At 40.0% G+C, this 20990-nt stretch overlaps 1 protein-coding gene across 6 annotated transcripts in view; it reads right to left on the bottom strand.

Annotated features, from left to right (window-relative positions):
- Positions 1-20990, bottom strand: part of GSAP (gamma-secretase activating protein) — a 47904-nt gene that overhangs the window by 1909 nt on the left and 25005 nt on the right. For 4 of the 6 annotated variants that reach the window (XM_069801754.1, XM_069801756.1, XM_069801759.1 and 1 more), the window contains 14 exons: positions 20824-20893; positions 20036-20118; positions 19303-19356; positions 15214-15339; positions 14739-14794; positions 14301-14332; positions 12577-12638; positions 10897-10992; positions 6262-6332; positions 5591-5685; positions 4328-4447; positions 3049-3110; positions 978-1082; positions 713-806 (listed from right to left, as the gene is read on the bottom strand). In XM_069801754.1, coding sequence (XP_069657855.1) covers positions 713-806; positions 978-1082; positions 3049-3110; positions 4328-4447; positions 5591-5685; positions 6262-6332; positions 10897-10992; positions 12577-12638; positions 14301-14332; positions 14739-14794; positions 15214-15339; positions 19303-19356; positions 20036-20118; positions 20824-20893 — 1126 coding nt within the window. Of the gene's footprint in view, positions 1-712; positions 807-977; positions 1083-3048; positions 3111-4327; positions 4448-5590; positions 5686-6253; positions 6333-10896; positions 10993-12576; positions 12639-14300; positions 14333-14738; positions 14795-15213; positions 15340-19302; positions 19357-20035; positions 20119-20823; positions 20894-20990 lie in introns of all 6 variants that reach the window. The other 2 variants (XM_069801758.1, XM_069801757.1) reach the window with 2 other exon arrangements.

Below are 20990 nucleotides of genomic sequence, written 5' to 3'. Positions count from 1 at the left end.
GGCACACTCTCATATGCTTCTATATGGTTTAACTCTTCTTCCTCCCCAAATGGAATGATATCCATACATGGACAATCCTACTTTAGCCTGCAGGTCCTTATCCTGACTTTATTTTGCTTACTAGTATAGGCATAGCCAGTAATGCTAAAAAATGTAATGCTTCCTTTAATGCACCTTGCTTTCTCAGTGGAATTAAAAAATCTGCAGATACTTAGGTCCATTGTATGAAGCAACTGCCCTAACCAATTTGAATTCAATTTCAGAAAAAGGAACAGCACTGAAATAAAAAAATACCTGTTACTTCAGAGCCCCTCCTAATCTAGTGATGTGGATGCTGTTTTCTGAGGTGGAAGATCTGATTTTGGTTGCCTCTTGGCCACCATACTGTGTAAATAAGGAACAAGCCATTCTCCCTATTTGAACACAGAATAACAGCTACCACCATGCTGTGCATGAACCACGTTTCACTACTTGTATGCTGAAAAATGCAAGTTTGCCAACTGGATTCAACATACAGGGGGTGTGGATGAAAGGATATGGCAGTAAAGAAGCCCCCTGACAACTCCCATCAGCAGAAAGACGACCAAACTTACATGTTCAGACATAACTGGAGTTTTAGAACTCAGTTATGTCAATCTAGTCAGGATACGACTGAGTGTGAGCATCAAAGGGTAACAATTACCGGTCTTCCAAAGTACAGAATTAACATTACCTTGATTCTCTATCTCTGCCAACATATTAGTCAGGTAGTTAAGTGGCAAAAACTCTACAGGGACTGAGAGTCTCTCAGGCATAGGACTGCTAGACTGTAAGGGAGAATATTTCATGTTAGTTCACAAAGTCACACAGTGCCAAGTTTCAGTGTTATCTTTAGTGTGCTATAGTCTACAGAAAGGTCAGGAATCTCAACACTGTCAAAGCAAAAGATTTAAAAAAAAAAAAAAAAAAAAAAAAAAAAAAGGCCTGTGTGCTCTTACCTGCCTGTTCCCCAGCTTCTCAAGCAAAAGTTTCACATACTTCCGTGCAATGAAATTAGCATTTATTGGATGATTCCAAAACTGGCGGACCTTTTGACTGAGAGCCTAGTAACCAAAAAACAAAAACCAAAATCTGACAACATAAACAGGACAGTGGAAACTTAGAAGGAGGAAAAGAAGGAAAAAAAATGAATCAAAATACAGGCTGTAACACACATGCTTTCTTTTCAGACACTGATGACAGAAGCCAAGATGTCATCACTTTTAACCCTGGAGCCTTCCTTTCATAGCCAGTACCTAAGAGATAGCAATACGCTCCCAAAACATGGGAAACAATCAAAACCTTGCTACTCAGTACCCACTGAGCTACTCAGTAAGTTTCTGTCAATCAGTCTGTCCCGTTACCTCCCTCCCACTTTGCATGTGTACTTAAATATTAATTGAGGCTTAAAATGACCGTTTGTCCTTTACTGTGACTCTTTGGTTTAGATCCATTCTTCTCCCAAAGAATAACACAGATGCCCCATTCCTCAATGCTCTGTTCAGGATTGGGGCTTCTCTCAGGCTCAGCCTAAGGAATCTTACAAAAGCAGAATGCCAACAAGGAGAGATACTGGGAACAGAATTTGCATCCCATTATTTAGGACATGGTCCTGGGAATTGATAACATCGATTCACATTCCCAAAGGCAAAAGAGATTCAAACCCAGATATCCCAAAGCTTCCAATCCTAACAAAAATGAACACACTGTGCAATCAGCTGCACCTTCTGCTATTTTCCCTATCTAGATCTTCCCCCCCGCCACCGTTCAGTTGTATTGTAATAGAGACTACTGAAAGAGTTCATTTAGGAAAGGCTGGATAGTTTCAATGGTGCTGAAAGACTTGCTTCAGATGCAACTGAAGTCATTTAGTGAATGTAACCTGCTCAAAATAGTCCCAGTCACCCCAAAGTGTCCTTTTTGGCAAACAAACTGTTCTCTGAATTTTTTCCCAAGGCTGTAAATAGATACAATAAGGCACTGAGTCTACCATGCATAACTAGCAGTACATGTCCCCCGAGGCCCTAACAGCTCAGCCCTTCGTGTCAAAGCGGGGTTGGAATGGCGTTCCCCACCCACCAGGCCTGGGGCTGACAGCTCAGAGGCCCCACGCTGACCCCAGCTCACCAACCCATGCCCAAAACAAGATACAGAGGACAAAGAACCGCCTGTGGAGTTCTCCTTCCCTTCCCCTTCTCAGAACTGCTGCCAGATAAAGAAGCCCTTGTTAGAGAAAAACCAAAGCAGCACTTCTGGCCATTTGAACTATACATAACAGCCCATAATGAGCAAACAATAAGCAACTTATGTTGAGAAAAGCCTGTTCTACAGCAAGGCAATCCCGAAGGGGGGATCCCTGGTTTTCCTGTGCTCACTGAGATGTTGTGCTTCCTCTGCAGTACTGTGGTGTGCACCAAGAACAAAAGAGGAAAAGGAGAAGTCAATCTGCCATTCTGCTGGAACTTTCAATGGAGCATCAGTAATTAGTTCCAACATGTGGCTAAAGGAGTCACCTTACCAGTGGGCGAGGCTGGAAGATTTCACAGAGGGGGAGATCTTGTAATTCAATCCCAGCCACAGAGTTGTGGTATGATCGGATTTTACAGCTTTTGCTGTACCAGCTTTCGAGCATATTTGATAAAATGTATAAAACCAAATACAGCGGTCACAAGCGAGACAGACATTTGTGCATGCTAAAAAACACACACAAAACCCCCATAAATTCTCTTTAAACCCCATTAAACCCTTACTGCTTTATGCAGATGAGCACTCAGCAGAACAGTGTCAGTCCTGCCTGATTCCTGTAGGGTACTGGAGACACTGTAAAACACTATGGACAAGTCTGTAATTTAAGTTATCGGGGTACCCTACAGGTCACAAGCAGCAGATGGAGAAACTGTGGAGGTTCAGGTTATATCTGTGCCCTATTTGAATCACAGCTAAATCTTCCATTGGCTTGATCCTATGCACACGGAGGAATTTCCTATCAATTCCAAAATCCAAGAAATTACATCCAAAGTCATTAGTTACCTCAGGAAGCCTCATGACAATACTGAACTTCAGCTTTTCATTCTTCTCAGTGTCATCCAGATCTATAAGGAGAAAAAAAATATACGCAAAAACCCAACGACAACAAAAAAAACCAGTAACCACATAACTAACACTTTCAACTTTCACTGAAGATGTTCTGAATAAATATAACCTTTGTAATGAAATGAAAATTTTAATTTTAAACAAGCACTATTAGGAGTGTTATTTATACCATTTATATAAATATTTTTCTGTATATTTGTACGTAACTTCACCATTTTATGTAACAATTAATACAGTAATTCAAATCTGTTTTGACTAAGGACTCCCTGCATATATAATATTTCATTTATCAAGACCAGGCACAGATTAATACAGCATATTGTGTTGTCCCTTTTCTTGAACACCAAAGAAATAGCACATTACAAGGGAACATGGTTGCAGCTGGGATGAAATGCATTACTGTTGGAAAGTCTTATCATAGTGCTGCTGCATCCCAGGAAACTTACGCTACAGTTCTCTCTTCCTCCCTTCAGATCTAGAAAAGGCAGTTAACTGGAGTCTTAGGCCCCAGTCATTGCCACCATACGAGTGCTAGTTTGTCCTAAGCCTCCTTTGCGGAAACAAGCTACTTAGCACCTGCTGAGAGGAAACCACATACAGAACATGATCTGCTTTTGATGACTACACAGGTTCGTACAGAACTTATTTTAACTCCTGCTTTTAGTTAACATTATGACATATTTAGAAGACGTCCATGAGCTCAATATTTACTAAAAATATAGGGATGCTGGGCCAGGTAGCATTTTGTTTGCTTATTTTGAATTACTTCCTAACTCAGAGCTTCTAGCCATTTGCTAATCCCAGCACTAGGATCATCTTATTCCAAACATAATTAAAGCAAAAGCTGAGGACTGGATAGCAGACTAACTTCCTTACTTATATGTGTGCACTTTAATAATCACAGAAATCCCCCAATAAATTCTATGATGAGCTTTAGTATTCACTTTTCTAAGAAGTCCCAAGTAGAAAAATTATAAGCTCAAATTCTCCCCAAACAAGTACTTCCTTTGTTCTTTGTCAATCGCGTAGTTTGAGCCCTAACTTTCTCCTTTCAGCTGGGCAACACCATCAGGTACAGCTCTCACCGAAACAACACTCTGTGAGAAGAGCTGAGTCTCCTGGGTGGTAAATCCTGTGTCTGAGTTTGAACGGCTGAAAGGACATCACTCCCAATTAGCTGGCTGGTAACAAATGAAATGCATGAAACTCACTGTACCTTTCAGCAATTTCCCAACACATGTTTCTGTCAAATGCAAGACTCCAGTATCAATATAGTGCAGAAGGGTATGCAGAGGGAGACATCGAACACCAAGCCCGAAGTGAAGGGTGTGAAAACCTATGAAATAGATACAAACTTTTTTGGTGCAACAATTTTTTTTTTTTCTTTTTTCTAAGTCTGTATTAGAGACTGGCATTACTCTAGCTAAAGCCAACACTGTCCTTAACTTCTGTTTCTAGTGAGTGAGGAAATCAGTTTATCAAATGCCATGTAGCCTTATTTAGGCATCCTTTAAGTCCTCTCAGGTACAATCCTATCAGAAAGAGTAAAGCTAAGGGGACTGAAAACAGTTATTATAGTCATACGCAATCATTAAACATCTCCAAGCTGTTGCCTTGTATCTGAATTGTTCTATTACTTTGTCTTTTATCTCCCTCTTTCCTCCTGATTAATCAAAAACTGAGGCCTCACCACCCTCCGTATGTGGCTGCCACCCACACATTCCCACAGGCAGCATTAAGACTTTAGTTCCTCACTTAACATCAGCCAGATGATGGTCTTGTCATCACGTGACACCATTTGCGCCCACACAGTGTAAGTCTGAGGGACAACCTCATACCAAAAACAGTTTCACAGATTGAAGACAGATGAGGAAATGCAAACTAGAAAGATTCAAACAGAATCTGAAAGCATTAAGAAGTTAAGAAGTCTTTCTGTAACAAAAATTAAGCAAGAGTTTTGAAAAGACTATAAGCCATTATGAGGAGCTCTAAGAAATGAAAGTCTACTATCAAGATCAGCTCATCCATCAAGGCTAGAGGTAATCCTTTCAGGATAAAACTGAAAAATATTAGCAAGGCAACAGCATGAGAAAAAACACGCTTTTTTTTTTTTTCCCTCCAGGATACAATTTTCCCTCATAGCCTGTGACACTAAAGTCCAGTTGTCTAAGCAAAATATATAAGTGAAAGAAGTCTAAATCTTAGTTCTGAGCTAAGACTGTGCCCAAGCACTTCACTGGAAGCTGAAAACAGAGAACTAAACTTCTGGTTTGTTGTCCCTATCTGGAGTAACTATTCAGTTTTGTTTACTTCCCTTGCACGTGTTTATGGAGGGTCTTCCCCTCTGTAACTGTCTTGAACAGATTTCAATACTGCCAAAGCTAACTTGACACATCTGCTGCAACTAGTGCTCTTCTGGGAGGAATTCATAGCATTGCTCTCCTCACTTATGGTTAAAACAGCAAACCACAGGACTTACCAGGAGGTAAAGGCATGCACATGCCATTTGCTGCTTCCAAAATCCGACTCATAATGTGGAACACTGCAAACTCTGCTGTACTTCCTCTCTCATCACTGTATTTAACAAAGTAGCAACATATTAGGAACCTGAGATGCCCACACTCTCCTGAAGATATGGTCGGTTTGTTGTACTACGTGTGCACTAAATGCATGCAATTTGGGTGAATTGCCATGGGATGCTATCTTTTTTACTTAGGTATCTATCACCTAACAGCACCAGCTGTTCAATGTTGACACACAAAGTCTCTGTGGTATCCCCTTTCCCCTTCGCCCATTACTGCATATTTACAAGTCTCTCAGCAGTACCCAGTATCAACAGCAATAAGTGAAATATTTTGAGTGCTGGTATAAGTGACCTGGCTTTTAGAGGTGTTCAACACCCACTATCCAGCTTGAGACCACTGTGAACTCAGCAACTTTGAACTCCAGCCATAAAACTGCCTGTATGATTAATATTCATGTTGGCTTAAAGAGGGCCAGCAGAATCATTAGAGAGTACATGACAGTGATATTGACTTTCACAGTACAGTAAGCACTGACTGCTCAAGCAAATAGTACTGTTGAAGACCAAAATTATTATGCCCATATTTTAAAAGGCAGGCTGACAGCTTTAACAAATGACTTGCTCACAAGCAGAAGATGCAGGAATGAAGCTGGTATCTCCTCCAAACTTCTTTCATTATTCGATGTACCAGATTCAGCTAAAGCGAAAAAGAAAAGACTGAATGTTTCTAGGAGCCTGTGTACAGCAGGCACTTGGCCTTCATTCATTTCACACATCAGTTTATTTTAAAAACTTATCATGAGACTCCTACTAAGACTGCAGTATTTATCTTTTTTTTTCCTAGGGGCTTAAAAACTAAAATTGATTAGAATTTGAATTGTTACTGAATTGCCCCATTCCAGAAGATTAAAGTAAGTACTTTCAGCTCATCAAAGCATTGTGCAAGGCATACACCATCTTAATACATCGTGCTTCTTGGGGATCAACCGATCTCACACTCCTGCATCAAGTTCTCAAAGATCTGTTTGCCTTGAAAGCAAAAACTGCATGTCCAAGTGGCTGAGCATTTGGCAAGGAAAGGTCCCTAGGGCCCAGACAAAACTGGATGATGCTGAAGACAGCAGAATACTCAGTCTGCTGAAAAAAAGTCTGCAGGAGGAATCACAAATCTAGTCCTGGCAAGGAGGAAAAATGAGACAAGCAAATGCCTCTCCCTCTGTTGAGTTTCTTTTTTGTCCAAAGTAAAGTACATCAATCCCTTGGCCCATATTGTTGCTTCTTTGCGCTTCCAGACTGACCTCCAGGACAGACTGTCAGCATACAAAAGCCACAAGCCCTGATCCCCCTTGGGCCTTCTAAGCTTCTGCAGCTGAAAGAGAGAAACCATGCACGAAAGAGGTGAAATAACTTCCTTTTGCCAGCACCTCACTTCTGTCACATGTAACCACTTCCATATCTCAGTAACAGAATTCAGACACTTCCTCTACACCTTTTATCTCCGGGCCTCAAAGTGCACTAATCAACCAATCCCAGGAAACATTCCGGAAGCAAGTCTGACTCCTGCTCTGCAGAGAGGTGTCACGAGAAGTTACAAACTCTTCCCCCCCTCCCGAGATGGCCAGAATCCAGGAATCCTTTTTCCCCGCTCTTTTCTCCTCATCGGCTCTGCCCTCTCCAACCTCTAACTTGTCACAGGCTCTGAGCAAGAGAGAAACAGGACACACAGGAGAGGCTCATATGCAAAGGCCAGAAGAGGAATATTGGTCTTCAGTAATGCTCCTGAGTGCTCTCCTCTGTACCTTGGCCAGAAAGCTCTACAAGGTAGCACCTTTTCTCTCCATCACTCCATCCAGCCTTGCACAGCTACCTGATACAGAATAACCACCTAATACTTTCCATCTTCATACTCTCTGGATACAGTGGAAAGCTCCAGAAAGCTCCAGTTTAATCTCTCTGGAATATGGCAAGTTTTCTTCACTCGTTTTCCAGGAAATTAGTGACTTCCAGTTTTCAGAGAAGGGTCACAAGAACCGCACCTGCTGCCGGAATGACTTTCATCTCTGGCCAGCACACAGGGTGCAGCTAAGGCCTCTACATTGGGAGCTACAGCTGGATCTGAAGATCAGTGTTGAGGTGAAGGGAAGGTTCTTAAACTCCGAAATCACCTCTTATTATTTGTGCAAAAATTGTTTTCACAGGTATGATCCTCCAGAATCAATATTCTTTGCTTAACAATACAGCAAACTGTACAGCTTTCACAGGGTATAGAAAGATAACTTCTTAAGTCATAGTCAACCTAGCTATCACAACATACTTAAATCTTAAATACATGCATGCTTGTGATATGACACCCTCACCAACAGCACTACTCACTTTGGAGATCAGCATCTAGCATCTACAATGGACATCGTAGAAAATACATACAGAAAGAGAAGTCATGTCTCAAACTTTTATCAGTATATAACACACAGGGTAACATGCATGAGAGAAAGGAAACCTTATCTGTTTTATCAAGCGAGTACAGGCAGCTGCATCTCCACGGCTAGCAGCGGGTCTCTGGGGGAACCAAGTTAAGAGCTAAAGCCATACCTTCACAGCAAAGTCATTTTTTATTTAGTAACAAAGACGTTTAATATTAGGTTTTTCTGGGCAAGCATCAGAAGCCATTTCCCTTGGAGTGCTCTAAACTAATGAGAGAACACATGATCAACAGCGAGACAGTGCATGCAGTACGGCCTAGGCTGACACTTGCAAAGCACCTTGCTGTCTTGAAACATCTATGTTTCCAGGCAATGGTGCTGAGTAGACTGAAGTTCCACTAAAGTAATTTGGAACCACAAGTGCTCAGCTCCTGTAGCTGTTTCTACAGGAAAGACATGGAAGCAGCGAAAGAAAAGAATCGGAAGCAAAGGAAAAAAGGGAGCGAGACAAGGTCTTGCTGTCTTCCAGATCCCCTCCTGTGCAGGGGATACAAGGCAGTCATCCTCCTTCCGAGGAAACTCGGATCCAAATGGTGTCTGTCTGCTTTTCCTCTGCAGTTGAGACCACATCGGATGATAGCTAGCCACAGACATGAGCAAAAAAGGTGCAGGCACTTTCAGAGAAATTTCAGTAGTTTGTTCTGGTCTGCCTCTTTCCTGTGCCACAGGTGGTCTGTTCACTCTGCCTCCCTTTCTGCTTGCTGTCAGGGCAGCAAATGTTATGTTGTCCCTGTAAGCTATTTCCCCCCCTTTCCTGCCCCACTGAAATGAAAAGAGTGAGAGGAAGAGATACGGAGTAAAGCTAAGATAAAGTGATAGCAGGGGGGAGAGTGAATATGGACATACATGCAACTACTGCAGGCTAGGTGGCATGTGGACTGGTAACCAAGCATACTCGGGCTCTGCAGACCTCCTCGGTAAACAAGGGAATTCCCACTGAGACATGTCATTCACACTTGCCCACGTTACTTCTCTGCATACAAGTAGACACAGGTCTCTGACAGCAACCAGCCACTAGTCTGTTGTTTTATGAGAAACTGTGAATGCTCCCATGTCTTGGCTACTTCAACTTCAGCTGCAAGTGATTTATACAGTGGCTACACACCACGGAGCCTTATTCTCAGCCACTCCTTAGCTCCTGAGTATAATAAAAAAGTATTTTATGAAAGCAAACAGACAAGCAAATAATTTTGAGTCTCTTCCTATTTCATTGGTTTCAGTAGCTCAGCTACACGCTGCTAATGTTACAGGAAACTGTTGCAAGAATCAAAACAATTCATTCCCCTGAAGAGCTTCCAAACATTTAGTATATAGAAAGGTTTAAGATGCAGAGTTTCTGATGAGGATTAGGGGAAACCCAAGCCTAATAATGAAATAATTTCTAAATATTTCCAAACAGCACCTAAGATGCAACGGCCAGAGGACAGAAGCAATTTTTAGAGACATATTTTCTTTGTTTACAGCTTTTCTAAGAATGAGAAGTCTGTAAATTGAGTTGAGAGAATTCTTACTTTCAGTGACGTTAAAAAAAAATTAATCCTGAGAGTTTGCTGATGGGGAGGGCTGAGATTTGGTTTGATTGTAAGGTTTAGTCTACAATAGTTTAGTCTTGCAGATCAAGGCTGCATAGGTGTTTTTCATATTTTTTTATCTTAGTTTATATTAAGAATGAACAAATGATAACTAGAAAATGAATGAAAGAAGAATAAACATTCCAATTTGTGCTTTTTTTTCAGCACTGTTTTCAGGTACAAAGCTTTGGTTCATGCTGTACTGTTCCTATTTTAATCAGCCACCAGGTTTTTTTTCTTTCCTATAAAGTTACAGAAAACAGACTGCCGATTACCAGTGAAACACCTTGCCAAGCTACAGAGTGAGGCCTAAACAGAAAAGTCAGTAGCCTCAGTGGAAGCTGCAGCAGTTCAGAGAACATTGTAATGTTGACAGCACAACCAATTTGCACAGGACTTCCGAAAAGATGCAGGCACCAGTAGCCTCAAGAAAGTCTCCTGAGATTTCCATCACTAGAAAACGACACTGTGGGGATTTTCTACTGAACAGTGTGGCAGGGCTAGCACAAAGAAGATGATTTTCTAGTTGCCATGTGAGCTTCTGTGGACTCTGCATTCTGCACTTAAAGGACTTGATGTTGAGACAGACAAAATCAGGTACAATAATATCTATGAACAACAGTCACAGTTTTTACAGCTTATTTTTTAAAGTTTCTCTTAAGAGGATGAAAGGCAGAAAAATAGGAATTTGGAAAAGAAATTTTCACTGTAGTTTATATGGATTTCTTCAGGCAAAACTTTGTCTCCTGCTACACTCACAAAAAGCCCATCGAATTTAGTATGTAGGAGTAGTGATGGTTTACTGTCACGTCATATTGGAGTGAAATCTTTTTTTCTTAATTTGTCTTTCCCCTGATGGTATTTTCATTATTCAAGACATGCAGCAATGTATTCTACAGGAACCAAAATGGATCTAAAGACCAACTTTCAGGATGAATTCACATTTTCATTTCTGGGAGTAGACCACATTTGTACAAGCTGTAAAGGGAACTGTCTTTTCTGAGTGACCAATGCAGCTCTTAAGTATTATTTAAGTGTTATTCTTTCCTTTACCAATATATACAATATTAAGCAACAAAATATGGTTAAACATCTTAAAAACAATCTCCTCCCACCAAATATATGCTACATACACACAGTACATACCCAAGACCCTACCCTCCAACAAATACGTGCTTGCTCACAATAGTGACTATGAAATCAAACTAACCAGGTTTGCAACGTAATCCAGAACTATTTGGTCAATCTTCTTTTTTCCTACATACTGCAGATGTCTCATAAGGTGATCCTTTAGCTGAGCAACCATCTAGGAAAAAAAAAAGTCAACAATTCAGTGTCCTTGGGTATCTTCAAAAAGATGCAAAAGCTCCAGCAGGCGCAGGGCCTGACCAATGGGCATTAGCACAACAAAATGTCTCCCTGTTACAAAACTCCAGTTCAGAGTGAGATCCCAAGCTACCGTACAATCTTGTCAAATTCAACAGCAGATGTGAACATTCAAAATGGCTACTTGGTGTAAATTCAGCAAAATGAGCACTAAGTTGAACTTTCAATGACATTGAAAAGAAAAAGCTTACACTGGGTCAAGCCAAGTGAACAGTGTGAAAGAAAGATTTTAATATGAACACTGAATCCTGAGAATATAAGTATTAATTATATACAAATAAACCTGAGAGATTTTACAGTAGAGAAAACTAGCACAAGTATAGTTTGTGGTAGTAACCAAGAACCTGAGAACCCAAGTGATTAATGGCAACTTCAGGTTAAACATTAATTGTAAAGTCTTTAAAATCAGGTGTTTGTTATCGTACAGTTCATGCCACTCCCTACCCTCTCCTTTCTGAAATACTCTCTGACCTAATGTAGCTTTGGATTGCAACTCAAGTCCATGCTGATTCTTTGCTAAGAATTACTATGAAGTGTTATTTGTTTCCAAGCTCAGAGTAAAACTGAGGCAAATAAAAATCTCTGTCTCAAGGAGTTTATAAGTAGATTAATCTCAGTATGTCAGGACAGTGATATAGGTATTAGGAAAGTATAGAAAAAGGACAGCAGTGACCTGCTTTTTGGATCTGTCTGAATAAACTGCAGGGAAGGAATGTAGAGAGGCTTCAGAGAATGAGAGGCAGAACTCGGAAACAAGGGGACAAGACTGCAAAGAATGAAAATTTGCATTAGATTTGGACAGACAGGACAGTGTTGATAGGCTCTTCGCAGATGCAGTGCTCAGACTTTCCACTGCATGCTGAAGAGTTTTATTTGGTTTTAATAGTAAGAGAACAAGAGACAAACGAAGATGTGTATTTAGACAGAGGACAGGTGGGGATTTGAGATATGATTTATTACCCAGAAGCATAAGGACTGATGATCCTTTAGGGGGATCATCAGTGAAAACAGTGCAAAAGAGGAAGGGACCTCAGAATAGTCATAGCAGTCCCAGAAGTGAGGTAGAAAGAAAAGGAGACAGTAAAAAAAGGTGTTAAACTGAGAAGCAAGAATATCTGTGATCTTCTTTTGAGGAAAGCAGTGGGTGGGGAATTTATTTATACATATTTTAAGGATGTAAAGTAGTCCAAAAGTAACTGACAGATTAAGATGAACTCCAGGAGGATGGAATAACAGTTTCTAGCCAAAGAAAAGTTATATTGGGAGAAAGCATTTTGACAAATCAACTTTCCATTGCTGTTTTTTCCCTATGCCTTATGATATCATGCCCTGTTAAGATGATATCACGATATCATGACTATGAACTCTAAAACTTAGGAAATACAATGTTTGTCCCATAGCCACTCTGAGTGAGCTTCCACTCAGCACTGGAACTTGTAAGCTTACTCTTTACATTTGTTGAGGCTGTGCGTCCTCTAGTGCACACTGTGACAAAAGCACATACCAGTCCCATTAGTAATTGCTGCTGATAATCTTCTTCTTGAAAGAGAGGTACTAGCCTTTCCTCTGAAATAAACAGAGCAAGAATCATTCAAGGACATGACACTAGAAATAGCAGAAGACTTCAACCAGCTTCAAAAGTACTTAGAAACATAAACAAACAAACAGAAGTTGTGGTTTTATCTACTCACCTACAGAACTAAGATGGTGAAGAATCAAGGACTGCATAAGAGACAACTGAGGAACGGAAAATAACCCTGTATCTGTCATCTTCTCCCTCAAGTGCTTAACAGAGGAACACAAGCCTGTCACACCACATTACGCTTCTTTTGCATTACTCTTTTCTTTGATATTTAACTAAGAGTTATCACAGTGTGGTGATACAGTACAGCAGAGGCACGAAGAACCTTCTGGTAACACCAGTGCAAATGCATATGCTATTTAGATCTTGTCATTTACAACCAAACTAAAACAGCAGTGTGGGTTTTCCAAGGAAATGGCTAAACAGAAAGTAAATATTCCACAGAATCACCTCCCACTTTCCTGGTTCTCTCCCATGGTCTGGCTGCTTCTGTTATTCAGATTTGCAGACTGCTATGTAAAAGAACACAAATTTTCTAACTAAATGGAAGGAGGTTATAGTATCTACTGAAATTTAATACCCTGTATTTCCTAATCACTGCTTCCTGTCTACTAACAGCAAAGGAAGAAAAGCAATCTCTTATTTCATTAGGTAGCATAAAACCAAGTCAACATTTTACAGACCCAAGTGCTAAATTTTTACAAAGTTCTTTCCAACCATCTTTGCTCACCTTGAAATATATTTACTCCACCACTTAGCAGCATAAAGACCTTTATTGCTTGATTTTAAAGGACCTGAAGAAAAATCTACAGGGAAGATACACTACATTGATGCTTGTTACCAGCTGGCAGCTGTCTAGAAATTCTCTACTAATAGTTAAACATCTGACTTCTTTATCAGTAAGCACCTTTAGAAAACATGGACCCGAGGCTCACAAAGTTCGTATAAGGTCCCTCAAAGTCAGAGCCTGTAGCAATAACCAGCAGTGGTGTGGATGACTGGTGTTAGGGCTGGAAATGAATGCACCGAAAATTCTTCGTAATAAAAGGAGCAAGCAGCACTTAGACCAGCATCATTTCACAGCACACAGTGGCAGAATACATAGAAGGCACTGATGTGTAAACTGCAGGAACATAATTTACCACTAAATTCAGTTTTACTTATTTGTGACAGAGGAACTGAGCATCACAAAACCTCAAGTGTTCCTGGCCTAGGGAAATTCATTAAGTCTGTCATCTCTACACCATGACTTTTTTCACCAGCCATAATCTCCTACTGTACACAAGTTCTAGAGTTGCAAAGGCAGCTATAAGTGGACAAGACTCAACAGTAACACCATTGATACTCTGCTCCAGGAGAAAAATCCTGAAGAAGAAATCCTTAGGCAGACAAAGGTCTACGGCTTATGTTGTTAAATCCCACATGAAGTCGGAACTTTATTTTCAAAGGTTTCCTAGTCAGTGTATGATCCTACCACCTATCAGAGAGAAAGTTTTCCTGTAATTTAATAACCATTCATCTTAATGCCTCAAACTCTTCAGTGCTGAAAACACACCCAGCAACTTATTTTTAGCCAACAACAGCTAGATGGAAGTATTCTAATAAAGCTTACAGCTAAGGCCTACATCAAGACAAGTTTTACTTACCAGAGTCCCAAGTGTCCAGATGAGAAAGCACCCTGGGGTTTGAAACAAAAAAATCATCTTTTTTCATATGCATTACTCTAAAGAATTTCATAAGAACATTATAAAGCTTAGATGACCCTTTGATCCTCCAAAGACAGCTAAAGAAATCCAAGAACTGTACATGTAACTAAATTTAATGAAGATATTAAATAGCATTAAATAAATCCATCTGACTAGGTTGCATAACAATAACTCTTCATGTCTACCATAAAATACCTAGCTCTACAGGCCTGGATATTTCAGATCATGCTGCAGTGATTACAAGGATTCCAATAATTGATTTTCAGCTGGATAATCTTCTTTAAATTAAGATATCTAGTCAGATACCTAATCAACTATTTAAATGGCATGTTAAATCCTTCAATATACTTCTATAAAATAAGAAAGGGTAATACCTACTTTTTGGCATTTTCAAAAATATTCCTCATATACGCTGTGGTTCTTCTCTCCTCTCTCTGGTTTGTAAACAAACAAAAATCCCCAAATGAACAAAGCAGAAGGCCAATTAAAACACTCCCTGATAAAACGCAGATAAGAAATGAAGCTGGTTTTCCCTTTGAATAGAAATAATGCACAGTGGGGCTTCAACCCAACTACCCATGGGCTTTCCAACTACCCATGCTCATAGGCACTCACACACATCTAACCTACATGACAATACAAGTATGTGCAAGCTCTGCTTTTGTTTAGTTTCTCACATTATTTTAACAGAGTAAGACTTACAGGCAATCACCTTAGAAGTAAAATGACTGCAAGTCTTGGCACTTATCATCAGGTTCCCATTTCTTTATCCTCAAAATAAAAAAAGCAAACTCTTCCGTGTTGGGCTTTAAAACATCCACTTCAGAGGCTGTTTCAGTGCACGCATATTTACCTCTTCTGAAAGGTTACGCCATTCCCTCCTGAGCACGTTACTGTGGTAATGCAAGTGTGGTTCTGCATACTTCACACTCTCCAAGTTTGAGTTGAGTTTCTCCCAGAAGCCTTTGGAGTTTTGGAACTGCAAAGTAATGTAGGGAAAGTATGAATACAGAATACAGGCTGCACTCTTAAAGAAATACCTAATCACCCTCCCACTAAGTGATTGGAAAGAACTGGTAAATGTAGCTTCATAACAATCTAAGTGAAAAAATTTAAACAAAAGCAGTTACACTATTTTTTCCCAGTACTTTTATTCCCTTGATCTGACGGCAGGGTAGCACTTAAACTTGAGGTCAAGATTTGGTGCCTGTAATGCAGATACTTTGCCACCTTAAGATCCTTTTAAGTCACTGGGAAGAAATGAGTATTTGTAAGTCATAATTCATCTGACCTATTTCACATGTTTGGGATGGGATGGGAAGAACTGCACCACAGACTACAGTGGCCATATTGTCTAGGCTTCCCCTGACTGTAAAAGGAGCCTTAGGCAACTGACTTAGATGTAAATGTTTACATTTGGTCCAAAAAATCCCATTCTGGGTTTCTAGTAGTTCCAAATAGAGGAATACCACCATGATCCTGGCAGCTGCAGGCTGCCACTATTTTCAAGCTGCACTAATACTTACATTGCAAACATCCATTTGCCAACCTCAAGAAACAGTGCCTCATCCCAGAAAAGAAACAAAATCCAAACATTTCCATAGCAATTCTAAAGCCTTTGACTCTAATGCCGAAATTAATTTAAACTCAGCTGTGAACAGACAGGAGGAAAAAAACCCAAACAAACACACACTGGTTTCTTGGACTGGGTATAAAGATTTGAAACTGCTGTTTATAAGGGGGGGTGATGTGATCATTGGTGAGGAAGAGACAAGATTAAGGCAATTCTTTTTGGCAGTTTTAAAAAACAAGATACGGTACTAGCTGTTCTTGCCCCTCTTTATATACATTTATCTCCCAATACAGAAACTACAGTAGTGATATTTGAAGGAAGAAAAGGTTTATTACACATAATTCCTCCATCTTGCATTAATGCAATTAACATGTTGGATTTTGCTCTCTTCCCTACTTTTCTACAAAGACAATAACTTTAGAAGAAAACCTCAGAAGCCTTTAAAACCACTTCCTACTATAAACTACAATTTGCCAAGGAAAATAAATTGCAGAGACTCAATCCTAGCAGCCACTTCCCTTTTGCTGCCAGTGATGAGTGTCACTTTATTGTTGTAGCTGCAGAAGAGAAAAATAAATCTCTTTTTTGCTTCATGTTAGTTATATTTAGCAGCTGGAAACTAGGAGTGCATATGGCACCATATGTTCACCCTGCTGGAGCTAACTAACAAGCTACTACTGCAGTAGGTTCCCTAAATGTTACCAATATGAAATGAGAGAAATATCAAGAATATAGCATAAGGGTATCATCTAGTGACCAATCTATGCAACTACGACAGCACCACCACTGCAAAATTGCATTCAGGCCACACTGGATTTTGTTTGATGTGTGGCAGGGGGGAAGCAAGACAGCAAGTTTCTTTCATATATTGAATCTGTAACAGGAAGTGGTAGACTTCAGAATTAAAAGCAGACACCACTGAAAACCTGCACTGTATTAGACCTCATTAAAAAGTCAAAAGTTTAAAATAAAGTATTATTTAAATGAAATCTGTTATTTCTTGAGGATCATCAAGGCAAGGACTAGAAAGAGAAAGCTTCTTTGTCTTACACAGTGTTTATTTTGCAGACATTTCTGGAGAGTCAGGAATTAATACCTAAGCATGAACACGTAAAAAACATTGTATTACCAGAAGTCAAAGCAAGGCCTTACCAGATTGCAACCTATTAAAAGCTCCCATGAAGCCTTTCCTAAGTACTGTTTTTTTTAAATAAAGACAAAGAGAAGTCTCTGCTATACCCCTCTGAAAGGATGCAGGGTAACAATGACCTTTAAGAGGTGTATGTCCTCTCCAGGGGAACCGTAGTGCTATGTCCACCCAGCAGCGAAGGTATTCAGAGAGCTGTGTAACTAACTATGTAGCTGCACAGGCAGCTACTCCTTAAAACATCACTCTTCGCCCCAGTGGCTCAGCACAGCATGAGGGAGAGGCTGCCTTTTCCTGTGCTGATCTCTCTGACAACTGCTTGCAGTACACATTTTCACTCTTCTCTTGCACCTCCTCCTGTTTTCTTCCCTTCTTCCTCCTGCCCCTTCCTTCTCCCTTTCTGATCAAGCCCATTTGCACCCCTTTAAGTTTGGTTTCTGTGTTTAAAAGGAGAAAAAAAAAATAATCAGACTCTTATTAATTGCAGTCCTTATGTAAAGCTTTTTGACAATCGGATCGACTGTTCCCCCTTTCTCACAGACTCTCTCAATACCTCTTGCTGAACAGGAATTTAGTGATAAAAATACACCTGTTACCCAAATAGCACAGATTTTTGTGAATATGGACACAGCCCTCCCAAAGGCTCTTAACAATTCACAGGCTCAGAACTCACAATTCAGAACTCCAAAAAGCTTCTCAAAGCAACAATTCACCATTGTTTCTGTGAAATGCCATAAAGTCTTTGCAAAAGAAATACTACTTGTAGGATCAGATTTGTCACCAGGGTCTGACTTGTAATGCCAACAACACACACCAACTGAAACACCAACAACTGACCACTTGGAACTCAAGCCATGGTGGGTTTGTGTCACTGGAGTGGTACAGAGCAGCCAAAGCACTAAACCTTACCCTGTGTACTATCATCTTTGTCCTCACTCAAGAGTCAGAGCAATTTGCAGTCAAAAGTAGCAGGAAATATTTGTCTTTAGTTCAACTCTGACCTTTTCAATCTGTTTAGGTTTCAGACAGAAATAGGAAATGAGTTCCACAATCAGGAAGTATAGCTGCTAAAGGCATGTGCCCCCAGGGGCTTGAGGTTCAATCTCAGACAAATTAAAGGCCTGCTAACTTTGACCTCAGCGAATTACAGGGATTATCTAGCAACAAATTTTCTCAAGATCTGATTTTCCCAGGTGTCCCAGCTCTCAGGGCAGCCTTCCCAAGCAAAGCATGCAAAGTCCAATTCCCTGACAGCAGTCATGTGAATCTGTAGCAGTACAGCTGTGATGCACTGTTGCAAGGTGAGTAAGCAGTGGGTAATTTCACTGATTTTAAAAGATTTTGTGAACAGTGAAGCTTTATAAGCTAATTATAAGCACTGGGGAGGAAACAGACTCTCGCCTCTTTAAAGTGCTACATGAAACAATATTGTCATGTATCCAGAGTCTACTCCCATGTGCTGCTGGTAGTGTTGCGTTCAAGCTCTGACTCTTCCCATCAGCCCTCCACGACAACCTGCTTATTAAAAGCCTCTCTCAGATTTTGTAGGGGAACACTTAGGAAAATTTCAAGTATTTCTCTAAACTGAAGCCGAGGGAGTGGAATGGAAGATGGGAAGAATCATTCATGTTGTTTTCAACGGAAAGTACAATTTCCTACTCAAACAGCATGTGCTCCCCCCATCCAGCTCACCACCTTTTCCAGTCTGTGCAGGAATTTGTCTAGATTTAGCTAGCCAAAGCCCTGACACCAGTGCAATCACAGGATGCTCTGGAGAAAACAAAGCGAGAGGGTCATGAACCATTGGTAGCAATGGCAGCACAATGAAATATCCCTCAAAGTGGGGATACGTAGAGATATGTAGAAATCCTACATGTCCGCTGTGCCAAGTTAACAGCTAACGAAGTCACAAAATGAAGAGGTATCTATCAAATTTAACAAGAATTAATTCTTGGAGGATCTTCCCTGTTGAATGGAAGAAGTCTCTTCAGGAAGGGAGAAACAAAACAAAAGAAAACATCTTTGAGCTAGCAAACATCAGCCTGAATAACTGATATTTTAGTAAACGCATAAGCCATTTCAAACAGGCCAATTTTCTGTTCACCCCTATTTTGGGATAGGGCTGTGGGGACACTGCTTCAGTAGTATTTAGCACACCCTCATCCCACAAAAAAGCAGCTCCTAATCCGCAAATACAAATGTAGTTTTATATTGGAACTTACCTCTAACACAGGTAGAGAAATAATGTCTGTTGCACATGTTACTCCAGGGATAATCTATAAATACAGACAAATTATAAGAATATAAATAATTTAGCATAAAACATGGGCCTGTTTGGGTATCTAAGTGAATCTCCATTACCCATTTCCTTTGTGAAACTAGCTAGCTAGCTAAAACTATACACTCAGTTTTGCCAACAAGAAATATGGAAGATGTTTCTCTCATTCATCTCATTTAAAAAAAGACAACATATTAGAACAGTGTCAGATCAGAGAAAATAAAATAAGCTATTTGCTCTAACTGTAGAGTCTTGCCTAAAGTTATTTTACTTCTGCAAACTTACTCATAAATCTTACCTCTACTGATACTATTTGTCTTGGAAATAACTGCGTGATTTTGCTGGTTAAATGTATTCTGTATTCATTATAAACCTCATATAATATGCAACAAATTAATACCTCATTATGAAAACTGAGAGATTTAATAATCCATTCCATTATAGTAGCTGTTCTTGTTTTATAAATGCTTTTATTTGTTGACAAAAAAAAAAAAAAAAATCAACTCATGGAAAACACCACTAAGGTTAAGACTTGACAAAATAAAATGGGCATAAAGCCCAGATATGGATTTATAGTATGTCTACAAAAAGGTAAGGCATGCAAGTTAAAGGCTGTATTAAGAGAGAAAATACAGACTCCCTCTAGCTATTAATTAAAGTACCAGCTGTTATCTTACCCCAATCCAGTCAAGCAGTGATGTGTAGGGCAAAAGTTTATCCAGGTTGTGAGTTTCTGGACACATTCTGCAGTACAGGGAGGCTGAATGCAACAGAAAAAGACTTATAAGGGCAAGATTGTATAAAATATTAGCTAACGAGAGCAGGCTTCACAGTGAGTTCCTTGTCTAACACTTTTTTAGGGACAAATCCTGCTGGTATCTCTGAAACAGTTTCCTCCATGGTGGAACTGGTCCCATTCTGTGCACAAAAGGAGGAAGAGAAGTCCAGATGGCTGCAGGGCTGGGTCAGCTGCTTGGCTACAGCTCAGTGCTGCAGGGGTCCTTTGTACAAAGGCTCAGGGCACAGGACATGCACTGGCTAGGCTGAGGAATCAACTGTTAGAAGAGAATATCACGATATGCCAAATCCTTATGAAAAAACGGTTTGGGCTAGGCTAGAGATTGGTTCCTCTACTCCAATCTCAATTATTTACATCCCAGATATCCAAGACAGCAGCCAGATGGAGAATTTGCTCTCCAGTGACCTAAAATAATGATAAATCTATTTGTCCCCCTAGACAGAAGAATGCATTTGAAAAGCTTTACTGCCAATCTGATTTTGAGAGATCTATGTATCCTATAAACTACTGATATTGTATCTAACACCACAAAATGGAGGTCAGCTAACATAAATCATAACCAAAAAGTGTGGAAAGAAGAGAGTCAGTTTGTGACATTGTGGCTTCTCTTTCAGCCACAACTAGGGTATGCAGGAAAATTCAGCATGCAGGAAAAGAAATACCTACCGATGATAAATTCTTGAATGGGGTCAAAAGAATGACATGTTGACAGGTTCTCAGAAATCCACCAAATTATCTGTCACAATGAGAACAGGTGAGTTTGTCACATCTCTCTGCTTAAGCATGTGTTGTAAGAGACTATAGAAACTTTGTTTTCAGTAGTAAGACTTTCC

Source organism: Haliaeetus albicilla, chromosome 14, assembly GCF_947461875.1.
Source record: "Haliaeetus albicilla chromosome 14, bHalAlb1.1, whole genome shotgun sequence".
In the NCBI taxonomy this organism is placed as follows: domain Eukaryota; kingdom Metazoa; phylum Chordata; class Aves; order Accipitriformes; family Accipitridae; genus Haliaeetus; species Haliaeetus albicilla.
This window is presented reverse-complemented; position numbering and strand designations above follow the sequence as displayed.